Source organism: Aquarana catesbeiana, linkage group LG03 (assembly GCF_042186555.1).
Source record: "Aquarana catesbeiana isolate 2022-GZ linkage group LG03, ASM4218655v1, whole genome shotgun sequence".
Taxonomy (NCBI): domain Eukaryota; kingdom Metazoa; phylum Chordata; class Amphibia; order Anura; family Ranidae; genus Aquarana; species Aquarana catesbeiana.
In genome coordinates, this window is record NC_133326.1 from 132,812,966 (window position 1) to 132,836,802 (window position 23,837).

General features: G+C 43.9%; 1 protein-coding gene across 1 annotated transcript; it reads left to right on the forward strand.

The window, feature by feature from the left end:
* Positions 1 to 27: 27 nt before the first annotated feature.
* GCC1 (GRIP and coiled-coil domain containing 1) lies at positions 28 to 19,184 on the forward strand. Its single transcript, XM_073619282.1, has 4 exons — positions 28 to 203; positions 8,973 to 9,471; positions 10,184 to 10,706; positions 16,242 to 19,184. Exons 2-4 carry the CDS (start codon positions 8,993 to 8,995, stop codon positions 17,352 to 17,354), a joined length of 2,115 nt encoding a protein of 704 aa, XP_073475383.1. The 5' UTR covers positions 28 to 203; positions 8,973 to 8,992; the 3' UTR covers positions 17,355 to 19,184.
* Positions 19,185 to 23,837: the final 4,653 nt, after the last annotated feature.

The following is a 23,837-nucleotide window of genomic DNA, read 5'->3' on the forward strand; positions in this document are numbered from 1 at the left end:
ACATCGCCTGCCAATCAGGAGGCAATGGGCTGAAACCCAGGTTACCGGAAGTCATGGGGACGCCATGTTTGTACACCCGGCAGATGCTGAGCGGAAGTGTTCTGTTCCGGACCTAGACCCGGATAGACACCGGTGCCCTTTCGCCAAGTAGACACGTCAGTGGCACCTCCCGGGTGCTCACCGGTTTATGGAGGGCCTGGGAGGTAAGTAGTAGGGATGCGGCTGTTCTTAGTTATCTGGCACACATGATGGCGTACTGTATGTAGAGGTGGGGACTAGCTGTGTATAGATGGGGGCCGCCAATGGGGCACCACATACTGACTGCCATCAGAAGAGGCCTCTGTTGGAGAGTATTTAAAGGTAGTAGCTCCAAACAAGTAGATGGAATGCATACAAGGGAGATGACAAAGGGCTTGTATGTCCATCCTGTCTTCAAAGTTATACAGCTCTGTCTAGCAGAGGAGGGGGCTCTGTTTCTCTACTGCACTTTCACTTCCCCTCAACCACTTACAGGTCCCCTCACAACTCTGACTGGACAGTGAAAAGAGAAGCAGCACACTTCTCTTGCTCCTCTCTCTTCTCCCATTAGCTTGGCTCCTTACATTGCATTACACCTGATTGTCTCATTGTGCTGCTTCTGCCCCCCCCCCCCCCCAGCTCTGCTGTACAGGGGCTGCAAGAGGCTGATACCATGTTAAATTCAGTGGACCTTCAGTCATTTTTCATCTTTCCATCTATTAAATCTTTTGCCCTTGTTGTTGTTTTAACTTTGGATAATAAAACATCTTTTTTCTGCCAGTAAATACCTTATACAGCCCACTTCATGTTTCTTGTCTGATAAAAAGCCTAGGCGTATGACATCATACACTGCTCTGCTGGGGGGGGGTGTGAGAGTCATAAGAGGGCCGATGAGAGCTGCAGAGCAGGAGGTGTGCCTCTGTGTAAATCCAGGAAATGAACAGGCAGCAGCTTCACCTGCCCACAGTTAAAATGGATGCAGCCAGATTCAATGGAGGGAGATTTCTGCAGCATGTTTGGCAAGTACAGAATCACAGTATGTATGAAGTATGCAAAGTGGTTGGAGGGAAGCTTCAGAATGGCAAATATGTTTTTATTACAAATTATGTGAGCAAACTGCAGTTCCTCTTTAAAGAGTAACTACACTTTCATGGGGGGAAAAAAAATAATATAGTATATACAATTGTGACTCCAGTCATAGTTTAATTGAGGGCCAGTTCACACCACATGCAGTCCAGTGTGTCTTTTTTTTTCCCTGCATCAAAAATGCATTGAAAGTAGGTTATATGGTTACCAATGAAATAGTTCACACCAATGCGGTCAGTTCTGGGGCTTCCCAGTTCCAGAAAAAAAGTAGAACATGCTGAATTTTTCCTGTACTGGAATGCAGTAAAACGCTTGAAGAATGCACCGAACCCCCGGTACAGTGGGGGGAAAAGTAGGAAAAAGCATCTGAGAACGCATTAAAAATGTTCATGCAGTAAACACATCGGGAATGGATCTGGAGTGCGTTTTTGTGGTGTGAACAGGCCCTGAATTATATTAAAAATGACCTTTCCTTTTCAATCTGCAGCTCTGTCATTTTCTTTATATTGCAATATGGCTACCTGGAGGTGTTCTGTACACAGAATATGTACATAACCCCCCCCCCCCCCCCCCCCAAATCATTTCCTGCTTGTGTGATTGGCTGATTGATTTTTCCCAGATGTCTGCACTAAGATACAAGTCAGGTTTCAGGCATCCCCTGCAACAAAACTGCAATAGGAAATCACCTCTAAAGGGATACAGACCCTGCAATTTTCCTCATTAGAGCCCTGCGGGTGCAGCAGCTGGTTGATAATTATGAAACCACTCCCATTAGATTAATTTACTACATGGACACAGGCAAACACACAGGGATTACTTCACAATAACAAAAGGTAGGAATCTGCAACAGTTTTTTAAAATCCTTGAAATGTACAGAGATCACCCAGAGGGAAACGTGTTTTTTTTTTTTTTTTTTCTTAACAAAAGTGGAGTTAGACCTCATGCACATGAGACGCTGTTAAATGCGCGTTCAGAGGCAGTTGGACACCTTTTTTCAACTGCCCCTGCACCCATTCAATGTTATCCTATGTGTCCATGTGCACAGTCCGTTTTTTGGCGTTTTTAGGCAGTTGTGTTTAACCTCGTTTTTCCAGAAGCAAAAAAATGGGTTCAGATGCAAAAGTTTTCCACGTTTCAGACGCCAAACGCGGCTAAACGCCGGTACCTCATTTAGCCGCGTTTTCATTTATAAGGCCTCATGCACATGGGATGTTAAAATAACATTATGAAGACGCCAGTAGCTTTGCAGTGTGTTTTTTAACTTTTTTCAATGTTTTTGCAATAGCCTTTTTTAGCGTTTTTCCACGTTAGCGGTTTTTATCATTTTTTCAATGGATCAAAAACATCAAACGTTGGTGAGCGACGTTTATCAGCGTTTATCAGCGTTAAAGCGTTTTTACAGCTGAAAAACATCTCTCAGAACCCAGCTCAAAAACGCCTAGGTGGGCATGAATCCATAGACTAACATAGACAAGCAAAAAACACTCAAAAAAGCGGCTGTAAAATCGTCCGTGTGCATGAGGCCTAAGTGTTTTTAAAGGAACATTTTACGACCCAACTTTGGGGCCCCATATCTCGGGGCCACTTGGTGCTAGGAACCCCAAATTTGGTGTGCTACCACAGTGGAAGTAATACTATAACATATCCATATTTGGGGTTCCTAGCACCAAGTGGCCCCGAGATATGGGGCCCCAAAGTTGGGTTGCAAAATGTCATTCTCTGCTCTGCAGACGCTTCTAGACGCAAACGCGGCATGCAAACGTGGCAAAATGGGCGTTTCTAAAAGCCGGTTTCAGCTTTTAAAAACGTGTTCAGCAGAGTTTGCACCGGCGTCTTGTGTGCATGAGGCCTTAGTCTTTAAAGTGGAACTTTAGCCTAAAATTGAAAATGGGTGAATGGGTAGGAAATTGAATGCAGAAGAGGCATGCTTAATGCATTCTTCTGCATTAAAGTTACTTACCTGCCTGTCCTCCCTTGTACAGTAAGCCACGCACGCACAGCTCACTGTACAAATTCGGCAATGGCGAATCTGACTGAATGCGGTCACAGTCGCATGCAGTGTGAACCTGGGCTAAAGAGGTACTAAAGTAGTATATAACTATAGGCACAACTTTTTTGTTTTGGACACGGTGGAGAGGGAATAAACCACCCGTCAGGTTTTTATTAGTGTCTGTGCCCCTATTAAAGGATAAGTCCACCTTTTAGGAACATCTTACATGTTCCACCCGATTTTAGGGTGGAACATGTACCCTGTTCCCAGTGCTCCAGCTTCAGCCCCCGCCCTTCCCTGTGACAGCAATATGGGGAGAAGTTTCAGGTACAAGCTGCCACTGTTTGAAAACAGCGTGGCCATGCGGGGCTCTGCGCACACAGCTCCGTGTGTCTGAATGAACTACAAGCCCCGTCATCCTTAGTAGCTGTCGGCTTGTAGTTCTCAATGAACTACCACAGCGCTGTAGAGTGCTTTGGTAGTTCATTGAGCCTTCCTGTCAGTGAGTATTGGTTTACCCGGATGGGATGTACGGGTAAGCTGATACGCTGACAGTGTGCAGGAAACCTGCATGGCGTCAGCTATCTGCTGATCGCTTGTGCAATACTTACCAGGCTGCTGCTATAAAAAATAATAAATGCCCATTTTTTTACCTGCAAAAAAATTTAGCATTAATTTTTATTTTTTAACGACTTCACATCCCACATATAGTCATATGACATCCGCAGGAGGGATCTCCCATCCTGGGCGGGTGTCATATGACATCCTAGGCTTCCCGGCCGTCTGGGGGGCGCACGCGGGCTGCCTCACTCGGGACTCGATGCGCGTGCCCGGCGGCCGCGATGTCCGCTGGCACCCGCGATTGCCTGTTAACCAAGCGGGACCGTGGATCTGTGTGAGTAAACACACAGATCCACGTCCTGTCAGGTGAGAGGTGACCGATGGTGTGTTCCCAGTACAGAGGAACACCGATCGGTCTCCTCCCCTTGTGAGTCCCCGCCCCCTACAGTTAGAATCACTCCCTAGGACACACAGTTAACCCTCTCCCTGCCAGTGACATTTACACAGTAATCAATGCATATGTATAGCACTGATCGCTGTATAAATGCCAATGGTCCCAAAATGGTGTCAAAAGTGTCTGACCTGTCCGCCGCAATGTCAGTCACGATAAAAATCGCAGATCGCCGCCATTACTAGTAAAAATAATAATAAGAATAATAATAAAAATGCCATGAAACTATCCCCTAATTTGTAGACACTGTAACTTTTGCGCAAACCAATAAATATATGCTTATTGCGATATTTTTTAAGTAATATGTAGAAGAATACATGTCGGCCTAAACTGAGGATAAAATTAAATTTAAAAAAATTTGGATATTTATTAAAGCAAAAAGTAAAAAATATTGTGTTTTTTTTTTCTTGTCGCTCTTCTTTTGTTTATAGCGCAAAAAATAAAAACCACAGAGGTGATCAAATACCACCAAAAGAAAGCTCTATTTGTGGGGGAAAAAATATAAAAATTGAATTGGGTACAGTGTTGCATGACCGTGCAATTGTCATTCAAAGTGCGACAGTGCTGAAAACTGAAAATTGTCTTGGGCAGGAAGGGGGTGAAAATGCCCGTTATTGAAGTGGTTAAAAGTGAACATTGGCCTCTAAGGGGAATTGCCCTCTCAATTTGCCCTGTTTTCTGTTCTCTTCAAAAGTGAAAGCACAAGAAAATCCCAAATTTTGGGTTGTCCCCAGAACAGAAAGAAAGGGGAAATCTTCCAATGGGGACACTGGTTCTGGAGACCCTGGTGACACCTGGGGTTCCCTCGCTTTGGAGTGATTTCATCCCGCTTCCTGTTTTGGCTCTGGGAAAGGAAGTGCAGTGAAATCTCTCCAATTGGATATACTGCAGCAGGGCAGCCGCTCTCTGACACTTTCAGGTCTGGGACGTGCGCCGCCAGCAACCCACACCCGCTGTGATTATACACAGTGCGAGCCACCGTGGACTCTCTGTCCGCCGGCACCCACTGATTACACAGTACACAGGCAGTACGACAATCTGCCTATGTAAACAAGGCAGATTTCTGTTCTATCAGAAGGTAAGGCACTGATCCTGTGTTTCTGCAAAGCTGGAATACGGCTCTTTGCCTTCCCCTAGTCAAAGCACCTCCCCCACAGTGAGTAAACACAACCTAGGCACACAGTTAACCCCTTCACAGCCAGTGTTATTAGTACAGTGAACTTTTTTTTTTTTGCACTGATCACTGTATTAGTGTCACTGGTCCCCAAAAAGCTTCAGGTGTCCGACTTGTCTGCCACAATATCGCAGTCCCGTTATCCCGCTGATCGCCACCATTACTTAATTATTAAAAATTTCTTTATTAATAATAAAATAAAATATCCTATAGTTTGTAGACACTATAACTTTTGTGCAAATAAATCAGTATACGCTATTGGGATTTTTTCTACCAAAAATATGTAGCAGAATACATATTGGCCTAAACTGATTTAGAGATTTGATTTTTTTATTGGATTTTTTTTTTTTTTTCAAAATTTGTCAGTCTTTTTTTTTTTTTTTTTTTTCCTTAATAGTGCAAAAAATAAAAACCGCAAAAGGTGATCAAATACCATCAAAAGAAAGCTCTATTTGGGGGGGGGGGGGGGGGGGACGGGACAAAAATGTTGCAGGACCGCGCAATTGACAGCTAAAGTAACACAGTGCCGTATCACAAAGAATGGCCTGGTCATGAAGGGGGGTAAATGTTCCGGAGCTGAAGTGGGTAAACCCATAAAGAAGCATTTAATTAACTGTAGCTTACCAATTTTTAGATGTGGTGGCTGCATTAGTTTTCTTTTTTAGGCTTTCCCTTTTTTTTTTTTTTTTCTGGGAGCGGGTACCTGTTCCTGGGAGGTACCCCGTCCCACTACTGTTTTTCTTACTCAAGAAAGAAGAGCGAAAGTTCGGCCCCTTTAAATCTGTTAGTACATTTAACACTTCTCTCCCTTTAGCTGACAGTGCTGCTGTCTAAAGGTGTCTGTTGCTCCTTCATCCAGAGTGGGGGGCATTGTAATACATGAGTTGTGTTACTGGCCAGATCACCAGGAGAAAACAGAGGGAGAAAAGCCTAAAAAGAAAACTATTGTTTATAATTTTATATATATATAAATTTTTTTTTTTTTTACCTTCAGCCCACCCCCGCTACTGTTCTCACCTAGGCATGTCCTTGCTCTTGCAGCCTCCTGGGATATCTCTGTCACATATCCCAGGAGGTTGCAGGAGCATGGACACACAGAAGTTAGAAGGCAGACCTGGTGAGGTCTCATTGAGGGGTGGCATCAAGACCTTGGAAAAGGGACAGCCATCTCCCAATGATGGAGGGAGGGAAGATGGTGGTGCAGGACTTGGCACGTGTAGTGGATCACAGCGGTACAATGCTGGCATTACTGGGCAGGTGAGTGTGTTTTCAAAAGACAACCCTACAAAAAAGGTAAGGCGGGTTTAAAGAATATTTTTTTTTTTTTTTAACTGCTTGCTTTTAAAGCGCGTTCCACCCAAAAAATGGAACTTCCGCTGTACGCACCCCTCGCCCCCTTACATGCCACATATGGCATGTAAATTTTTTTGGAGGGAGCGGGTACCTAGTTTTGACAGGTACCCAGCTTCCACTTCCTGCTCTCCTCGCCATGTCGCCTAGGCATCTCCTCCTCTCCCCCTCCCTCTCTGCAATCTTCTGGGACACATCACAGGTCCCAGAAGATTGCCTGGCCACTAAGAGAGTACAGCGCACACACTTGCAATGCTGGCGCCACGGAGAGGAGGGGGAGAGGAGCGAGGCTTCGGGTGACCGCATCGCTGGATCATGGGACAGGTGAGTGTCTGTTTATTTAAAGTCAGCAGCTACACTTTTTGTAGCTGCTGACTTTTAATAAACTTAACAAATGAGTGGAACTCCGCTTTGAAAAAAAAATTAATGAGTCTAACGAATAAATGAATAGACGGACGCAGTGATTTGTGTCTTTTATATCTGCCTGGAGTTCCGTTTTTAACCACTTCAGTATCGGCATGTTTCACCCCCTTATTACCAGGTAAGTTTTCAGTGCCTGATGCTTTGACAGACAATTATTCGGTAACGCAGCACTGTACCCAAATGAAGTTCATATCATTTTTTTGGTCTTTCTTAATTTCTAAAAATACCAGGACAGTGCGAGCACCCCAAATTGACCCCATTGTGGAAAGTAGAAACCCCAAGGGGATCCATTTTGAATCTGAGACTTTTCAGAGGTGATGTGTTTTAATTGCTGATAGCAACTAGTCTGCTTGAGACAATTATTTAAATGACTTGGGTATGAATAGTAATCAACAAATCTGGCTGCTATGAATAACGAGAGATGTTTTCCATTAGAAGACTGGTGGAATGAGAATGTGGATGCTTTGTTGACTTGAGGGCCTGTAACTAACTTCACTATTTCTGCATACCGTCAGAGGTTCACAGCACAGGACCTGAGACTAGTTAAAGCAGAGAATCACCCAATAGGGGAAGTTACACTTTAAAGGGGCTGTAAACCCTCTTATGTTTGTTATTTAAAAAAAAAAAAATCATACTTGCCTCCACTGTGCAGTTAGTTTTGCACAGTGTGACCCCAATCATTGTCTTCTGGGGTCCCCCAACAGCGCTTGTGGCTCCTCCTCGCATCAGTAAACCCCCTAGGAGAAGCGCTCTCCCTGGGGGTTTCCTTGCAGGCATGCTCCCGAGTCCAGCATTTGCATCCATAGACACAGAATGCCAGACTCGGCCCCACCCCCTGGTGCCCGTGTCATTGGATTTGACTGAGAGCAGCGGGAGCCAATGGCTGCGCTGCTATCAATCTATCCAATCAAGAACCGAGAACCCTGGGCAGAAAGGTAGAGCGCGTCTCCACCGAGGGAACGAACGGGCTCAGGTGAGTAAAAAGGGGGGGGGGTGATCAGTGACAGAAGTTTTTTTTCACGTTAATGCATCAGATCTATTAAGGTGAAAAAACACGAGGGTTTACAACCCCTTTAAGTTCCCAAACACCCCCACCTCTGCCACATTTGGCAGGCCATTTTTTTGGGGGGGGGGGTACCTAGTTTTGACAGGTACCCACTCCTACTTCCACTCAGATCGCCATCACAAGTCCCAGAAGACTGCAGGACCATTTACAAAATGCAGTGAGCAGCCGGCTGCGCACAGTTAAGATGCCGGTGTCGGAAACCCAAAGACTAGTGAAGAGTTGGCCCGGGTGAGGACGGTGCTGGATCCCTGGACAGTTAAGTGTCCTGTTATTAACAATTTAATTTTTTTTTTTTTCCTAGAGTGGAGAACCGATTTAACCCTTTGGCGCCTCCCTTCCCTTTAAGGGTTTTCAGATGCAGGGAGGCGGGTCTATGATCACATGATCGCCGTGATTGGCTGTTACGGCAGTCACGATAAAAAAGCTCCCAATTGCGAGCAGCATTCGGGAGCTTTCCGTTAGCCACCGATAAATGTGCCAGGAGCACACAGGGTGCGTGCTCACAGCACAGCTAGTTTTGCAATGTTGCACGCAAAAATGCGGCCGCTCGCCACCAAGGCCCACCTGCTGGGAGGCTGCATATTTGCATACTTTTGGCACCAGCAGGTTAAATTTGTTTTACAGGTGAATGGTAGTATTTACTTGTGTGAATATTTTATTGGTATAGTACTTATATGATTGATGTTTCATACAAGCATTTGTTTTTTATGTGCAATTACATTTTTTCTATTGGATTTCTTTCTGTCCTCACATTTGTTACTTTTTGTTTTTTACCACTTTTCATTTTCATTCACATTTTCTGTGCAACTTCACACCATTTTTCATTTACCCTCTTTGCTGCCTTTTTATTCAGGGTGATGGACTAGTTGTACCATGGAGAAACTGGGTATGAATTTTGGAAGTGGCCCAAGCAAGAAAGAATTGCAGGATTTAGTGGAAACTCAACGAAAGCAGTTGCTGCAATATCAAACTCGCCTAAAGGATGTTGTACGGGCATACAAGAGTCTCTTGAAGGAGAAGGAAGCTTTGGAAGCCAGTCTTCAGGTTTTGTCTACTTCTCAGGAACCCAGAGTACTGTCCTCAGATGTTGAAGAGCCAAATGATGACCAGCAGTCTGTACATAGTGAAGACAGTGTGGATACAGCAGGCAGCTTTCCTAGTGCCAGGGGAGGAGAAACCAGTGAGGATGAAAGACTGGAGTGTGTACAGCCTGTTGGTGGTACAGGTGCAGAAGAGGCAAGTGGTTCAGAGAGCGGGGTCAGCACAGCTAGTGGAGAAGGTGGGCCTTCCACCCCTGCGGATACAGACAGAAGAATGGTGCAAGTTAAGAACCAGCTTGCCACTCTTACCAGGTTAGTCTGTAGGATTTATGTTTGTTATTGCTTTCAGATTTTGTGCATCTTTGTGACAAATAAAAATTAGCAGTTTTGCTTTATTTGATGTAAGAACCTTACCACAACCACTAGTACTGCCTTACTATGGGTCTCAGATCCATAACTAAAAGCTCTTATACTCTGGAGCATGTACATAGTAACTATCATTGCCTACAGACATTTGTCATCACAACTGAGGTGAGGGAAGAGTGGCTCTTTGTTACAAGAAATATAGGTACCTAATGGATAAACAGTTATACTAAGATGCTATTATTATTATTATTATAATACACGATTTATATAGCGCCAACAGTTTACTCAGCGCTTTACAATGTAGAGGTGGGGGGGGGACAACACAATTACAGTACAGTTCAAAAGGCACCCTAACTCTATAAAGAACCACATTTAGCTTCTATCTTTTAATGCAGCTTTCACCTTTCTTTACTGTGCAGAAAAACGAGCTGTAAAAAGCAGATGTTTCAGAATTCTGTAATGTGCACCCAGCCTAAAAGTGCTTTTAGTAAAAATGCCTTTTACCCCTATTTCATGAGTTCTACTGATAGAAACTGCTTGAAAACACAATCAACACTGATTACAAGATTTATTTTTGCAAACATCCTGGTGTTTGCTGATAATTTTTGGCGTAGATGGTCAATTTGATTATAATGAAAATTGTATCTTCTGTTTTTAGTGCCTTGGCTACAGTTACACAAGAGAAATCTCGCATGGAGGCTTCCTACCAAGCAGACAAAAGAAAGGCAAAGCAGGAGATGGAAGAAACAGTTCAGAGGATGCAAGAAGAACATGATAACTTATGGCAGGAGATTCAGGGGTTACAAGCTCAGCTGGCTGAGACCAAGACCAGGCTCATAAGTCAGCAGCATGACCGTGCGCAAGAGCAAGCAGACCACTCGGTAATGCTGAAGGAGCTGCAGCGTCTAGTGCAGGGAGAGCGAGACCAAAGGCACGAAGTTGAACTCCGTTTAGAAGAGGCACGGCAGGAGCTGGCGGGGAGATCAGAGCTTGTAGTCAGGGCAGAGGCAGCGGAAGACCAAAGCAAAAGGCTACGTAAGGAAATTGAAGATTTGAGAAAGCAACTGCAGGAGGCAGAAAGACAGAAAGCTGAGCCTGACCCTGCAGTACAGGAGCTGCACGAAGAGTTGTGTGCTGTGAAGAAAGAAATGGAAGCTCTGCTTCAAGAGGAGAGGCATAAGGTAACTTTTTCTGAGATGAGTTATAGTACACAGCTGTTCACTTGCACCACCACATAAAAATGTCTTCTATCAGCATTCAACCTGCTCACTTGTTAATATTTTTATATATTGGTTTGATCTGCAAAGTAGCTTACACTTTGTACGCTACACCTGAAACAAAAGAACGGATCTCGCCAAAGCCTGTATCAGGGTTAAAGGTGTGTCTGGTGTTGCAAGTTGGAATTCTTGTTGGCCATACCACAGCCTTCTCATAGACTAGGATATGGTGTGGCTGTAATATAAATGTGTGTGTGTGTGTGTGTGTGTGTGTGTGTGTGTGTGTGTGTGTGTGTATATATATATATATATACGCAATATGTTCCTGAAGTGCCACAAATAATTTCTCAGTCTCTGCATTAGTGGTTAATACAATTCCTGTTTTATTTGTAAATATATGTACATATACACACTTGAAATACCTATATATTGAGCCCTTTTATCGCCCAAAGGGGTTTGTAGTTCTATCCATTCAGACCCAAGATTTCCACAGCTCTACCAGACATCACAGTCAGCTTGGTGTCCTGACTTTCTCTACTGTAGTCAAGCAATGCAGCTAAGTCACCAACCTGCTGACTGTGATTGGAAAAAAGTAACAACCATCTAATGAGGTCATCTGTTTACTACTGTCAGCAAATATGAATAGAGGACACCTGACTCTTCCATCCTGAGTGCCGTTGAGTGTCAAGACAAATTTAAGCATTTATACTGTTTTATATATATAAAAAAATGTTTTTCCTATAAATACTTTACTGAATTTGTGTTTTTTAGTTTCTGCCTAAAGTCCAGTGTAATTCAAGAAAAGACATTTAAAATTGAAAAAATCATTTTTCTTCGTTCCTATTTTAAATAAATATTTTTTTAAAGTATAATCACTTGACATGGGATTGGCTAATTCTTAGGCCAAGGCGGTTATACTAGCAAAACTGAAAAACACATCCCTGCATAAACCCTCCCTTTTCCAGCATGCCTTCAGTTTTTATAGTAAGGTCCCTTTCACATGGGCGATTTGCTCAGCAGGGATCGCTCCGTTGATCCCCGCTGAGCAGGCGGATGACAGGTCTGTCTCTGCTCACTGTGCGGAGATGGACCTGTCAGAGCTCAACTCTCCTCTATGGGGGAATCGGATGAAAATGGACCGCCTGTCCGTTTTCATGCGATCTGCCAGACGGATGGAAAATAGGGATTCCATACATCTGAATTTAGCAGATCAGATGTCGGCGGACATGTCACCGCTGACATCCGTCGCTCCATAGACATGCATGGAGCGTCCGCTCAGGTCCGCCTAAAGAAAAAATTCACAGGCAGACCTTTAACGGTCCACCCGTGTGAAAGGGGCCTAAGCAGTACTGGAGTGATCATACACACAGAGGGGAGGGCCTTGTAATATACTTCAAGAAAAGCATTGTACATCGCAGGAGTTCAGGTGAATGGGCACTTGCCAAAATAGGCAGGAATTACCTCCCAGGCATAACCCCTCCCAGCTCAACTAACCCTTAGATTTTAGCTAGTGTCCTTAGGTAATGGATGAGCCTGCAGCTATCTCTCTAAGGATCTCCTTTCAGGGTCTTGATCCCTATTTCCTGACATATTCCTATTACCCTTGCTGGAATAGAGGAGGGCTTCTTGGTCTATGGCAATGGGGACTGTACCTATCATGCCAGAACTGGGACAGCTTGTAATATTGCCAGACAGCCCTGGATCCTGTGGATGGCAATCTGCCAGTGAAGGTGACCTTGTTGGCAGGGTGCTTTACAGGTCCAGAACAGTGATTCTCTTGGAGGAAAGTAGAGTACTTGAAGGTCCTGTAAGATGTTCCTGCCGTGAGGGGTAAAGATTGGGCCTTCAAGAATATACAGTGATGGTGGACCAGTATGGCAATATCATACCTTGACACTCCTCATGCACAAGGCATTCTTTTTAGTTGCCTTTACCTCACCTCACAGGTTTGCAGAGTTGACTGCACTTTCCTGGAAGGAATCCTTTTTGGGTTTCCACTTGGATAAGTTTCCTCCTTTTTCATTCAAGGTCTATTTCATTAGGAGTATCAGTACTTCCTGGACGATGCTGTATTTACAGTGCCTTGAAAAAGTATTCACACCCCTTGAAATTTTCCATGTTATATTATGTTTAGAGGTCGACCGATATATCGGCCGGCCGATATATCGGCCGATATTTGGCTTTTTTTACTTAATCGGCATCGGCCGATTGTGCTGATAAAAAAAGCCGATTATAACTTCAGCGGGACTTGCAAATGACTTCTGTAATAGAAGTCAATTGCAAGCTGTTTGAAGTTTGTTTTCTCTCCTCCTCCTCTGGGCAGCCTGCCAAATCTGATAAGAAGATACATTTGTATCTCTTCGGGTTCTTTTTATCAATAGACTGAACTCCGTGGAGAAGTTCTCAGTTTAACCATTTAAAGACTAAATCTTTTTTGACATTTGTTGCTTACAAGTAAAAATCCTGTATTTTCTGCTAGAAAATCACTTAGAACCCCCAAACATTATATATATTTTTTTTAGCAGAGACCCTAGGGAATAAAATAGCGGTTGTTGCAATATTTTATGTCACACGGTATTTGCGCAGCGGTCTTTCAAACGCAATTTTTTTTTAAAAAATACACTAATTAAAAAAAAAAAAATAAATAAAACAGTAAAGTTAGCCCATTTTTTTTTTTTCGTCCAAAAGTTTTGATTACCTGTTTTTGTGTATTTAATATTTAAGATATAGTTTTTTTTTAATCTAAATTCTACATACAAGTGAACTGATTGGAGGTTTGTTTTGTTCAATAAATGTTTAAATGTAAAAAATTTTCTGTATCACTTATTACTTAAGGCTGCTTTCACACTGGAGCGGGCATGCGTTGACGGTAAAACGCTGTTAGTTTTAGCGGCGCTTTACCGTCATTTTAGCGGCGCTATTCGGCTGTTAGCGGGGCGCTTATAACCCAGCTAGCGGCCGAGGAAGGGTTAAATGCGCCCCTGAAGTGCTGCTGCCAAAACGTTATGCAGGTGCTTCGGCAGCGGTGCGCATTCATTTTAATGGGCAGGAGTGGTGGAGCAGCGGTATACACCGCTCCAAAGATGCCGCTTGCAGGACTTTTTTTTTACATCCTGCCAGCGCATCGCCTCAGTGTGAAAGCACTCGGGATATCACACTGAGACTGGAGGGGAGCCGTTTTACTGGCACTTTACAGGTGCTATTTTTAGCCTAAAAAAATGCCCCAGTGTGAAAGGGGTCTAACTGTTAGATTTTATGAGATGAAGGGGGAAAAAGAAAAAAAAAAAAAAATCGGCCTAATATATCGGCCCAAAAAAATCGGCATCATATATCGGCCATCGGCCACCGCGATTTCTAAATATCGGCATCGGCATCGGCCAGAGAAAAACCCATATCGGTCGACCTCTAATTATGTTGTCATGTTACAACCAAAAAAATAAATTTATGTGATAGACCAATGCGAAGTGAAAGGAAAATGATAAATGGTTTTCAAATTTTTTACAAATATGTGAAAAGTGTGGCGTGCATTTGTATTCTGCCCCCCTGAGTCAATAGTATGTAGAACGACCTTTCGCTACATTACAGCTGCAAATCTTTTTGCGGATATCTCTACCAGCTTTGCACATCTAGAGAGTGACATTTTTGCACATTCCTCTTTGCAAAATAGCTCAAGCTCTGTCAGATTGGGTGGAGAGAGCATCTGTGAACAGTAATTTTCAAGTCTTGCCAAAGATTCTCAATTGGATTTAGGTCTGGACTTTGGCTGGGCCATTCTAACACATGAATATGCTTTGATCTAATTAGCTCCGGCTGTATGTTTAGGGTTGTTGTCCTGCTGGAAGGGGAACGTCCACTCCAGTCTCAAGTCTTTTGCAGACTCTTAACAGGTTTTCTTCTAAGACTGCCCTGTATTTGGCTCAATTCATCTTCCCATGAACTATGACCAGCTTCTCTGTCGCTGCTAAAGAAAATCCCTACAACATGATGCTGTCACCACCATGTTTCACAGTGGGGATGGTGTGTTCAGGGTGATGTGCAGTGTTAGTTTTTCACCACACATAGTGTTTTGCTTTTAGGCCAAAAAGTTCAATTTTGGACTCATCTGACCAGAGCACCTTCTTCTACATGTTTGTGTCCCCCATGTGGCTTCTTGCAAACTACATATGTGACTTCTTGTGGTTTTCTTTCAGCAATGGCTTTCTTCTTGCTACGCTTCCTTAAAGGCTAGCGTTGTGGAGCGCACAACTAATAGTTGTCCTGTGGACAGATTCTCCCACTTGAGCTGTGGATCTCTGCAGCTTCTCCAGAGTTACCATGGGCCTCTTGGCTGATTCTCTGATTAATGCTCTTCTTGTCCAGCCTGTCCGTTTAGGGGGACAGCCATGTATTGGTAGGTTTGCAGTTGTGCCATACTCTTTCCACTTTCGGATGATGGATTTAACAGTGCTCCATTAGATGTTCAAAGCTTGGGATATTTTTTCATAACCTAACCCTGCTTTAAACTTTTCAACAACTTTATCTCTGCCATGTCTGGTGTGTTCCTTGGCTTTCATGATGCTGTTTGTTTGCTAAGGTTCTCTAACAAACCTCTGAGGGTTTCAAAGAACAGCTGTATTTATGAGATTAAATTACACACAGGTGGACTCTTTTTACTAATTAGGTGACTTATGAATGCAATTGGTTCCACTAGATTTCAGTTAGGGGTATCAGAGTAAAGGGGCTGAATACAAATGCACGCCATACTTTTCAGGTTTTGTTTTTTGTAAACCCTTTTGAAAACCATTTATCATTTTCCTTTCACTTCACAATTATGTGCCACTTTGTGTTGGTCTATCACATAAATTTATTGGGGATTTAACGTTTTTTGGTTGTAACATGACAACATAATATAACATGGAAAATTTCAAGGGGTGTGAATACTTTTTTTCAACGCACTGTAGCTTCTGTTCGTTTGCAAGGCGATCGGGTCTTTGCGTAACACATTTATGAAGTTCTACCAGGTAGATGTTCATGCCAGTTTTGGGTTTAAGGTCTTGCAGGCAGCTTTGTAGTGGGGTTTCCCTTTGTTCTCATTTAGCCTTGTTGCTGTGTTGCCTACCCCTCATGCTCAGTGCTTTGGGACATCCCAAGCAGTCATGCATATGAAGTCCTTTTGTTTACGGTGATTTACAGTTAAGAAATTTGAATTTTTTGGTTTGCTCGTAAAATCCTTGGAGTACATCACATGTCCATCACCTAAGGATGCTAGCAACAAACTGAAGGCATTCTGGGAGGGGTTAAGCAGGGCTTTGGGTATTCAGGTTTGCTTTGTCCAATCACCTGCAAGGGAAAGCATAACCCATGGGTCCAAGAATTATCCATTCCTGTGATGAAAGATAAAGAAAAGCACTATCTCTGTGTTAGCATACCTAGTTTGTCCATCTTTGTATTTTATATTTGCTATGCATTTTAATAGTTACAGTTTTATGTTGCTTACGTCTTCTTTACTCCTGGTTACAGCGGCTGGCGGAGGAGCAACATAACGTGCAGAGATTCCTTCAAGAAGAAGAAAGAATACGTTCCCTTGAATCTCAGGTGTCTGAGCTATCTGAGCTTTTGGGAGCAGCAGAAACATCCAAACAGAGGGATCAAATCGCTATACGGAAACTGCGAGACCGTGTCATTCAGTTAGAAACAGAAAATAAAACTATCGCTATGGCTGCTTCACTGCAAACCCCTGCTGAATCTCTTCTAACTAAACCCCCCATAGCAGAAGACAATAATGATGGGCAAGAGCCTCATGGGTCTGTTCTGTTTTACCAACAAGAACTCCAGCAGTTAAGAGAGGAGTTTGAGCGTTACAAAGCTCGCGCTCAGGGGGTGCTGAGGACCAAAGGGGCACGGGACGGAGAGCTGGAGGCTGGAAAACAAAAAATGGCAGAGTTAAAAGAGAAATATGTCTCCCTGAGATTGGCGGCCGAGGAGGCAGAGAACAAGCACAAAATGGAGATGGAGGCTGTCCAGAAGGAGCTAGTACTATTGGCTCAGGCTCACCGACAGGAGCTTGAGCATGTAAGAAAAGAGAGCAGAGAAAATATGGCACGAATGGAAGAAGAACTGAGACAGCACAGAGAGAGGGTGTTAGCTGTGCTAGCAGAGAAAGAGCAGGAACTGGAGAAACTGAGAGAGGCCAAGATCCCAAATGGCATCCCCCCACCATCACTGGACCCTTTAGATAATGGTTTAGAGCTTCCATCCAGCAATTCCTCTGGCCTTCTTGTTTATGTGGAACAGTTGTCCCGTAAAGAAGCTGAGATTGGAATCCTGAGGCGGAGAAAGCATGAGCTGGAAGCAGAAATACAAAGTATGCATGAACGGTTCGCAGAGAAAAACGAGGAGATGCAAAATTTGCGTGAACAGGTTCAAAAGGCTCTACGGGACAGAAGCAGAGAAGGGGCAAACATGGAGTATCTGAAAAATGTGTTGTTGGGATTTTTAACAATGCCAGATCCTTGTGGGAGACAACACACTTTAAGTGCACTTCTGACAGTCCTACACTTCTCCCCAGAGGAGCGAAATGCAGCTATGCGGGCCCAGGATAGCAGTAGGTGGTGGGTAGGAGGAAAGAGGTGACTTGAGATTTCAGACTTTCACCAATACAAAAGGCAAAATAATTCAGTGGACTATGATAACTTCTTGGTATGGGGGCATACTAATGCACAATTGTAAACTGCATTATAGTGTTTTATTTAATCTAGGGACCAGTTACAGATGTTGACAAGTAGATGATGGGTATATCATGGTTAGGGTATTTAAGGCTTTATGTACACTTCTTCTTTTTTTTTTCCCTACCCTGCATAAGTTTGAAATTAAATGGTGTTCTATTGGTTTTATTAGCATGTTGAAAATGGCTGTACAAACACAGGCTGATTTAAAAGTGGTTGTATAGGCTTAAGGTTTTGTTTACCCTCAAGCATTCTATGCATGAAGGTAAAAAATCTTCTCTGTGCAGCAGCCAACATTATCCTTACCTGTGCCCCATCACGCTCCAGCATCGGCTGTCCAGGGACTCTTCCTCCTCATTGGCTGAGACCGCAGCGGGAGCGAGCCTGCTTGGGTGCCCCCATAAGCAACTGCTTGCTCTGGAGGCACTTAGAAAGGAGGGGCCAGGAGTGCCAGCGGTGAGCCCGAGAAGAGGAGGATCGGGACTGCTCTGTGCAAAACCACTGCACAGAGCTGGGAAGTATAACATGTTTGTTATTAAAGGATTTTTTTTATCTTTATTTTTTTTTTATATATATCATTTCAAAAAGTATCGTAAGTGCACTTTTTAGCACACTTGCATGGAATGGTCCCAGCATCTCTAACAAACTACATGTTTACCAGTCTCCACCTGCCAGGATGTTTGCTGTGCAACCTGTTCAGCATCATACAGCCTTGTCTTTATAATCTTCACTGTCAGGTGCACCACAATCTCCATTGCCAACGGTGGAAAGCCTGTGCTGCAGTAAAGATATATATCCAGAGAGCATGGACAAGTATGTGGCTTGTAAGGAATGCTGAGGGAAAGAGTAGTGGTCTGCACATAATGCCAGAAACATTGAGCAGTAGTAAAGCAGTTAACCATTAGGAAGCAGTCAAATGCCATGTTTTATTTGTGAGATAAAATCGAATTGTTTACCTTTTAGGTAACATCACCCCTTGCTTGAATTTTTGGAAATTATAGAATTCAAATATAACATGAATGCTGGTGTGCCAAATGTACCACTACCAATTATGTTCTCCAGACCAATAAGCACAAGAGTAAGATCTAAAATAAACACCACTCTGAAAAGTTCTGGAAAACTTGAACCATTGGTGGGTAAGAAGTTTGGAAATCACTGCTATTTATTGTTGTATAAAAAAATAAATGCAACACATCGGTTAGGAAATTACAATGAGAATACATCAGTATTACAAAATGCACAAATAAGTAGCACACATGGGGGAAGTAAGATTTTCGTAATGTTTCTGAAGGGGGGGTAGCAGCAGGAGAGACCATTCTATGTGTTATGCATAGTATAACACTTTCTTGGTCCAGCTGCTCAGACAGAAGAAGCATTTCATCCAGTAGCTGCCATTGAACAGTTGGCATAGATCAAGTTAGTACTAGTGTGAAAAAATAAATCCCAAAGATTGTATTACATCTGTTCCCCATTATTATTATTTTTGTTGCAGATGAAAGCATGGTGCTTTCATTTCCTGCACAAATATGAGTGTACATTAGAGTTGGGGGGGAAAAATATTACAACAGTAGACACATCTAATGTCTATCATACATGGATGATTTTAGTGACTTGTTTAGATTCTGAAGTTCAATAGATAAAACACTACAATTCAGTTCTGCAAATTATTACTAAAAAAAAAAATCTATCCTGTCAGCATTGCTTGTAAATACAATAAAGTATATGATTTTTAAGGTTATATTTTTCTGTATTTTAATAAAGGGTTAATATTAAAACACATAGCATGGGGATGGGTATAACGATCAAAGCAGCATTAAACCCAAAAGCAAACATTTATTACTGTATATACTCGAGTATAAGCCAAGTTTTTCAGCACACATTTTTTTTGTGCTGAAAATGCCCCCATCAGCTTATACTCGAGTCAGGTTATCTGCTGCCGTGCCATTATTGATGCGGGGGAAGGAAAGCCATATATTGTCCCCTCCTATTCACAGCAGGGCTGTGTGTATATGAAGTCTGTGGCGTCCCGCCTCCTCCTCGTCCATCCGTGATGAGGAGGAGGTGGAGCTTTGTTTACAGTGGCTGTGTGTATAGGAAGTCTGCACTGTCCCGGCTCCTCCTCATCCGTCCATGACGAGGAGGAGGTGCAGCTTTGTTACAGTGGCTGTGTGTATAGGAAGCCCACACCGTCCACTGTAACAACGCTCTGCCTCCTCCTCGTCACGGATGGAGGAGGCGGAACGGCGCAGACTTCACATATACCCAGCCCTGCTGTGAATAGGAGGGGACAATGTACGGCGTAATATGGCTTTCCTTCCCTCCGCATCAATACTGACACGGCGGATAAGGTACATGGGCACAGTGAGGCTTGCAATGGGCACAGTGAGGCTGCAGATGGGCATTGTTGACCCTCTTTTCCACTTACAGTAGCTGCTACATTCTCACCCTAGGCTTCTACTCGAGTTAATAAGTTTTCCCATTTTTTTTGTGGTAAAATTGCTGTTTACTAATTCTTAGATGTATTGGCTGCATTCGTTTTTCTTTTTTAGGCTTTCTTTTCATGTAGTGATCTGGCCAGTAGCTATAAAAAATTTCAGCAGAACAAATTGTTCTGCAGCTGTAGCAGTTAAAAAGGGGTTCACCACTGACAGGGGTGCTTACAATGATTAGCTTTTATTTTTTCATGTGAAACCTTTTAGCCTTGGTTCACACTGAATGCGACTTTGAAATTGTGCTCATTCATCTGAAGTAGCATGATTTCAAAGCCATATGTCAGTGCTTTTTCAGGTGTGACTTTCCTGACATCTGTGCGCCTTCATGCAGATGTCTATGCAAGTCGCAACAAAAATCGCAAAACAAAAAAGGGCAGGAACCTATTTTTTCGTTGCACCGTTTTGAACCGTTCCATGTCTGACAGTTTAGGTACGACTAGTCATGCATTTTTGAACTGTCAAATCACACAAGTCACAGGCGGTGTGAACGGGAGCCCAAAAAGGAAAAATAACTGATTGTTGTAACTGCTTATAGTCTCTATGCACACCAGCTTAAAAAAAAAAAAAAAAAAAAACACTCCTAGCAGCAGCTTTTGGGCATATTTTTTTTTTCTGCTTCTTGAAGCAGATAGGATAACACTATGTGTCCATGCACACTGTTTTAGTCTAGAAGCATTTTTGAAGCTTCAATTTCTAGGAACAGAAAAAAAAAACTTTAATCTTTTGCATTTTTGGGAGCGATTTGCCAGCAGAAAAAAACACTGAATTCTAACTGCTGCTAAAAGCTGGCACAAAAACGCTAATAATTTGTGCATGGAGCCATTAAGTGTTAGCTGGAGTTTGGCTTCAATTTGTATCTTAATCTGCTAGTATATGTAAAGTACACACGATTGGACTTTTTGACAACAAACATGAAAATTAGCTGTTTTGGAGCAACATCCGACTGTTTGTACGCTCCATCGGACAAACTTTTTCTGTTTCCATCTGACTTTTGTTGGCTGTGCGAATGGACAAACTTTCCGGCAACAAAAGTCTGATGGAGTAAAGTCCGATCGTGTGTACACAAAAGCATCGGACTTTTGTACAAACTACAGTACGCAGCCGTGAGAAAGTTTCCAGCGCGAACCCATCGCACTGGTTCTCGGCGACAGGGTACTGTACATCTTGTGCAGGCTGCAATAGGAAAAACACATTTTCCTATTGTGGCCAGCGCGAGAGGGAATTCCCCTCTGGGGGCATACCAGGCCCTTAGGTCTGGTATGGATTTTAAGGGGAACCCCCTATGCTGTAAAAAGGGCGTGGGGGTCCCCCAAAATCCATACCTGACCCTTATCCGAGCACACAGCCCGGCTGGTCAGGAAAGGGGGTGGGGAAGAGCGAGCGCACCCCCCCCTACCAGGCCGCATGCCCTCAACATGGGGGGTTGGTGCTTTGGGCCCCCCCTTACCCCAAAGCACCTTGTCCCCATCTTGATGAGGACAAGGGCCTCTTCCCGACAACCCTGGCCGTTGGTTTCGCGGTCTGCGGGCTTATCGGGCCCCCAGATCCTGGCCCCCCACCGAATGAGTATGGGGTACATGGTACCCCTACCCATTCACCTAGGGAAAAAAAGTGTCAATTAAAAAAACACACTACACAGCTTTTAAAAGTAATTTATTAGGCAGCTCCAGGGGATTTCTGCTGACTTTGGGGGTCTCAGGCCTCTTCTCCCTCTCTCCGGTGTCGTCTCCGCGCTCTCTGGTCCTTCTGCCAGGCTCCTCCGCTATCTTCTGCTCTTTTGCTAGCGGAGGAGCCCAGTCTTTTCAGACGTCTTCTTCCCTCTTCTCTTCCAGAGATGTTGACACGACGCTCTCTCCGGCTGTAATGCTGTCTGTGCGCTCTGCTATGACTTGTATAGGCGGTGACCCCGCCCCCTATGACATCACAGTCCCGGGGCATGCTGGGACTGTGAGGTCATAAGGGGGTGTGGTCATGTCATCCTATGACCACGCCCCCTTATGACCTCAGTCCCAGCATGCCCCGGGACTGTGATGTCATAGGGGGGAGGGGTCACTGCCTATATAAGTCATAGCAGAGCGCACAGACAGCATTACAGCCGGAGAGAGCGTCGCGTCAACATCTCTGGAAGAGAAGAGGGAGGAAGACGATCCAGATGTCTGGGCAAAACCGCTAGCAAAAGAGCGCAGAAGATAGCGGAGGAGCCGGCAGAAGATCCAGACACCAGGAGAAGATGCCGGAGAGACCCCCGGAGTGGGAAGAAGACCCCCAGAGCGTACTGTGTTTTTTTTCTTGACACTTTTTTCCCTAGGTGAATGGGTAGGGGTACGATGTACACCATACTCTTTTACAAAGGGTGGGGAGCTGGGGGCCACCTTATTAAAGCGGGCTCCCGGATTGCGATAAGTCCCTCGCCCGCAGACTGCGACAATCAACGGCCAGGGCTGTCGGGAAGAGGCCCTTGTCCTCATCAACATGGGGACAAGGTGCTTTGGGGTGGGGGGCCACAGGGGGCGCCCCCTCGCCCAAAGCATCCACCCCCCACGATGAGGGCATGCGGCCTGGTATGGCTCAGGAGGTGGGGGCACTCGCTCGTCTCCACCCCCTTTCCTGACCGGCTGGGCTGTTTGCTCGGATAAGGGTCTGGTATGAATTTTGGGGGGACCCCCACGCTGTTTTTTCGGCGTAGGGGGTTCCCCTTAAAATCCATACCAGATCTAAGGGCCTGGTATGCCCCTGAAGGGGAACCCATGCCGTTTTTTTATTTAAAATTTGGCGTGAAGTTCCCCCTCAAGATTCATACCAAACAGTGCCTGGCATTGGCGGGGATCCAACTCGGATCCCCGCACCAGTATCAACCCGGCTCGCAAGGTGTAAATTTCGCCAATAAAAGTGGCGAGATTGACACAATATCAGACAACAATACAGAAGTTGACCAAAGGGTGGTGGTAAAGAGCTGAAAAACCATGTGATTTGGTGAAAGTTGGTTGGAAAAGTCCTGCCGTCTGTATACAAGACAAACTTCTGGCCAACGCCCTTTGTACAAAAATCCAAGGGAAAGTTTGTACAAAGTCCTATTGTGTGTATGGGGCTTTACACTATCCTTCCCCCAGATTAATAATGCTGCTGTCAAAAGGTGCCCCCTGTGCTCCAGCTTCCAGAGAGCATGCACTGGAATACAGGAGGTGTGTTAGTGGCCAGATCATCATTTGAAAACTGAGGGGGGAAAAAAGCCTAAATAAAGAAAACCAATGCAGCCCCTACATCCAACGATTGATAAGCTGCAATATATTACAGTTTTAGGTTTAATACCACTCTAAAACGTTAAAACAAAATGGAAACATGAATTATCAGATTTTATTTCCACTAAGTGAAGCATCATATCTTTATTTCATAGGAAGTGCACACATTAGAAATGATCATGCATGTATAGCAATATACATATTTTACACAACACAGAAACACGAACACCCCATCGCTGCTGTCGTAAGGTAAAAAGACATTAAGATAATTATAAAATTCCAAGGGATACATTTTTGTTCTCTATTAAAATAATTGAGTTTGAAGAAAATGGGTGGTATTTACTAAGGCCTGTTTTACACACAGGCTTTAGCTTGTATAAGAGCAAGCTTTTGGCAAAGCATTTGCAGAGCTTTCAGCAAGCTTTGGTGAAGCGTTTAACGTACCATTCAACTCCAGTTTGTAAATTTTGAACACCGACCCTAATGGGAGTGCTAGATGTCACATTAAACAAGCTGATAGCAGACTTTCATCAAGCTTCAAGAAGTGCTGAAGCCAGCTAGCAGCTTGTTTAACTTCAATACCTGGCATTTTCCCCCTTCCTGCCCAAGCCAATTTTCAGCTTTCAGAGTTGTGGGAATTTAACCACTTAAGGCCCAGCC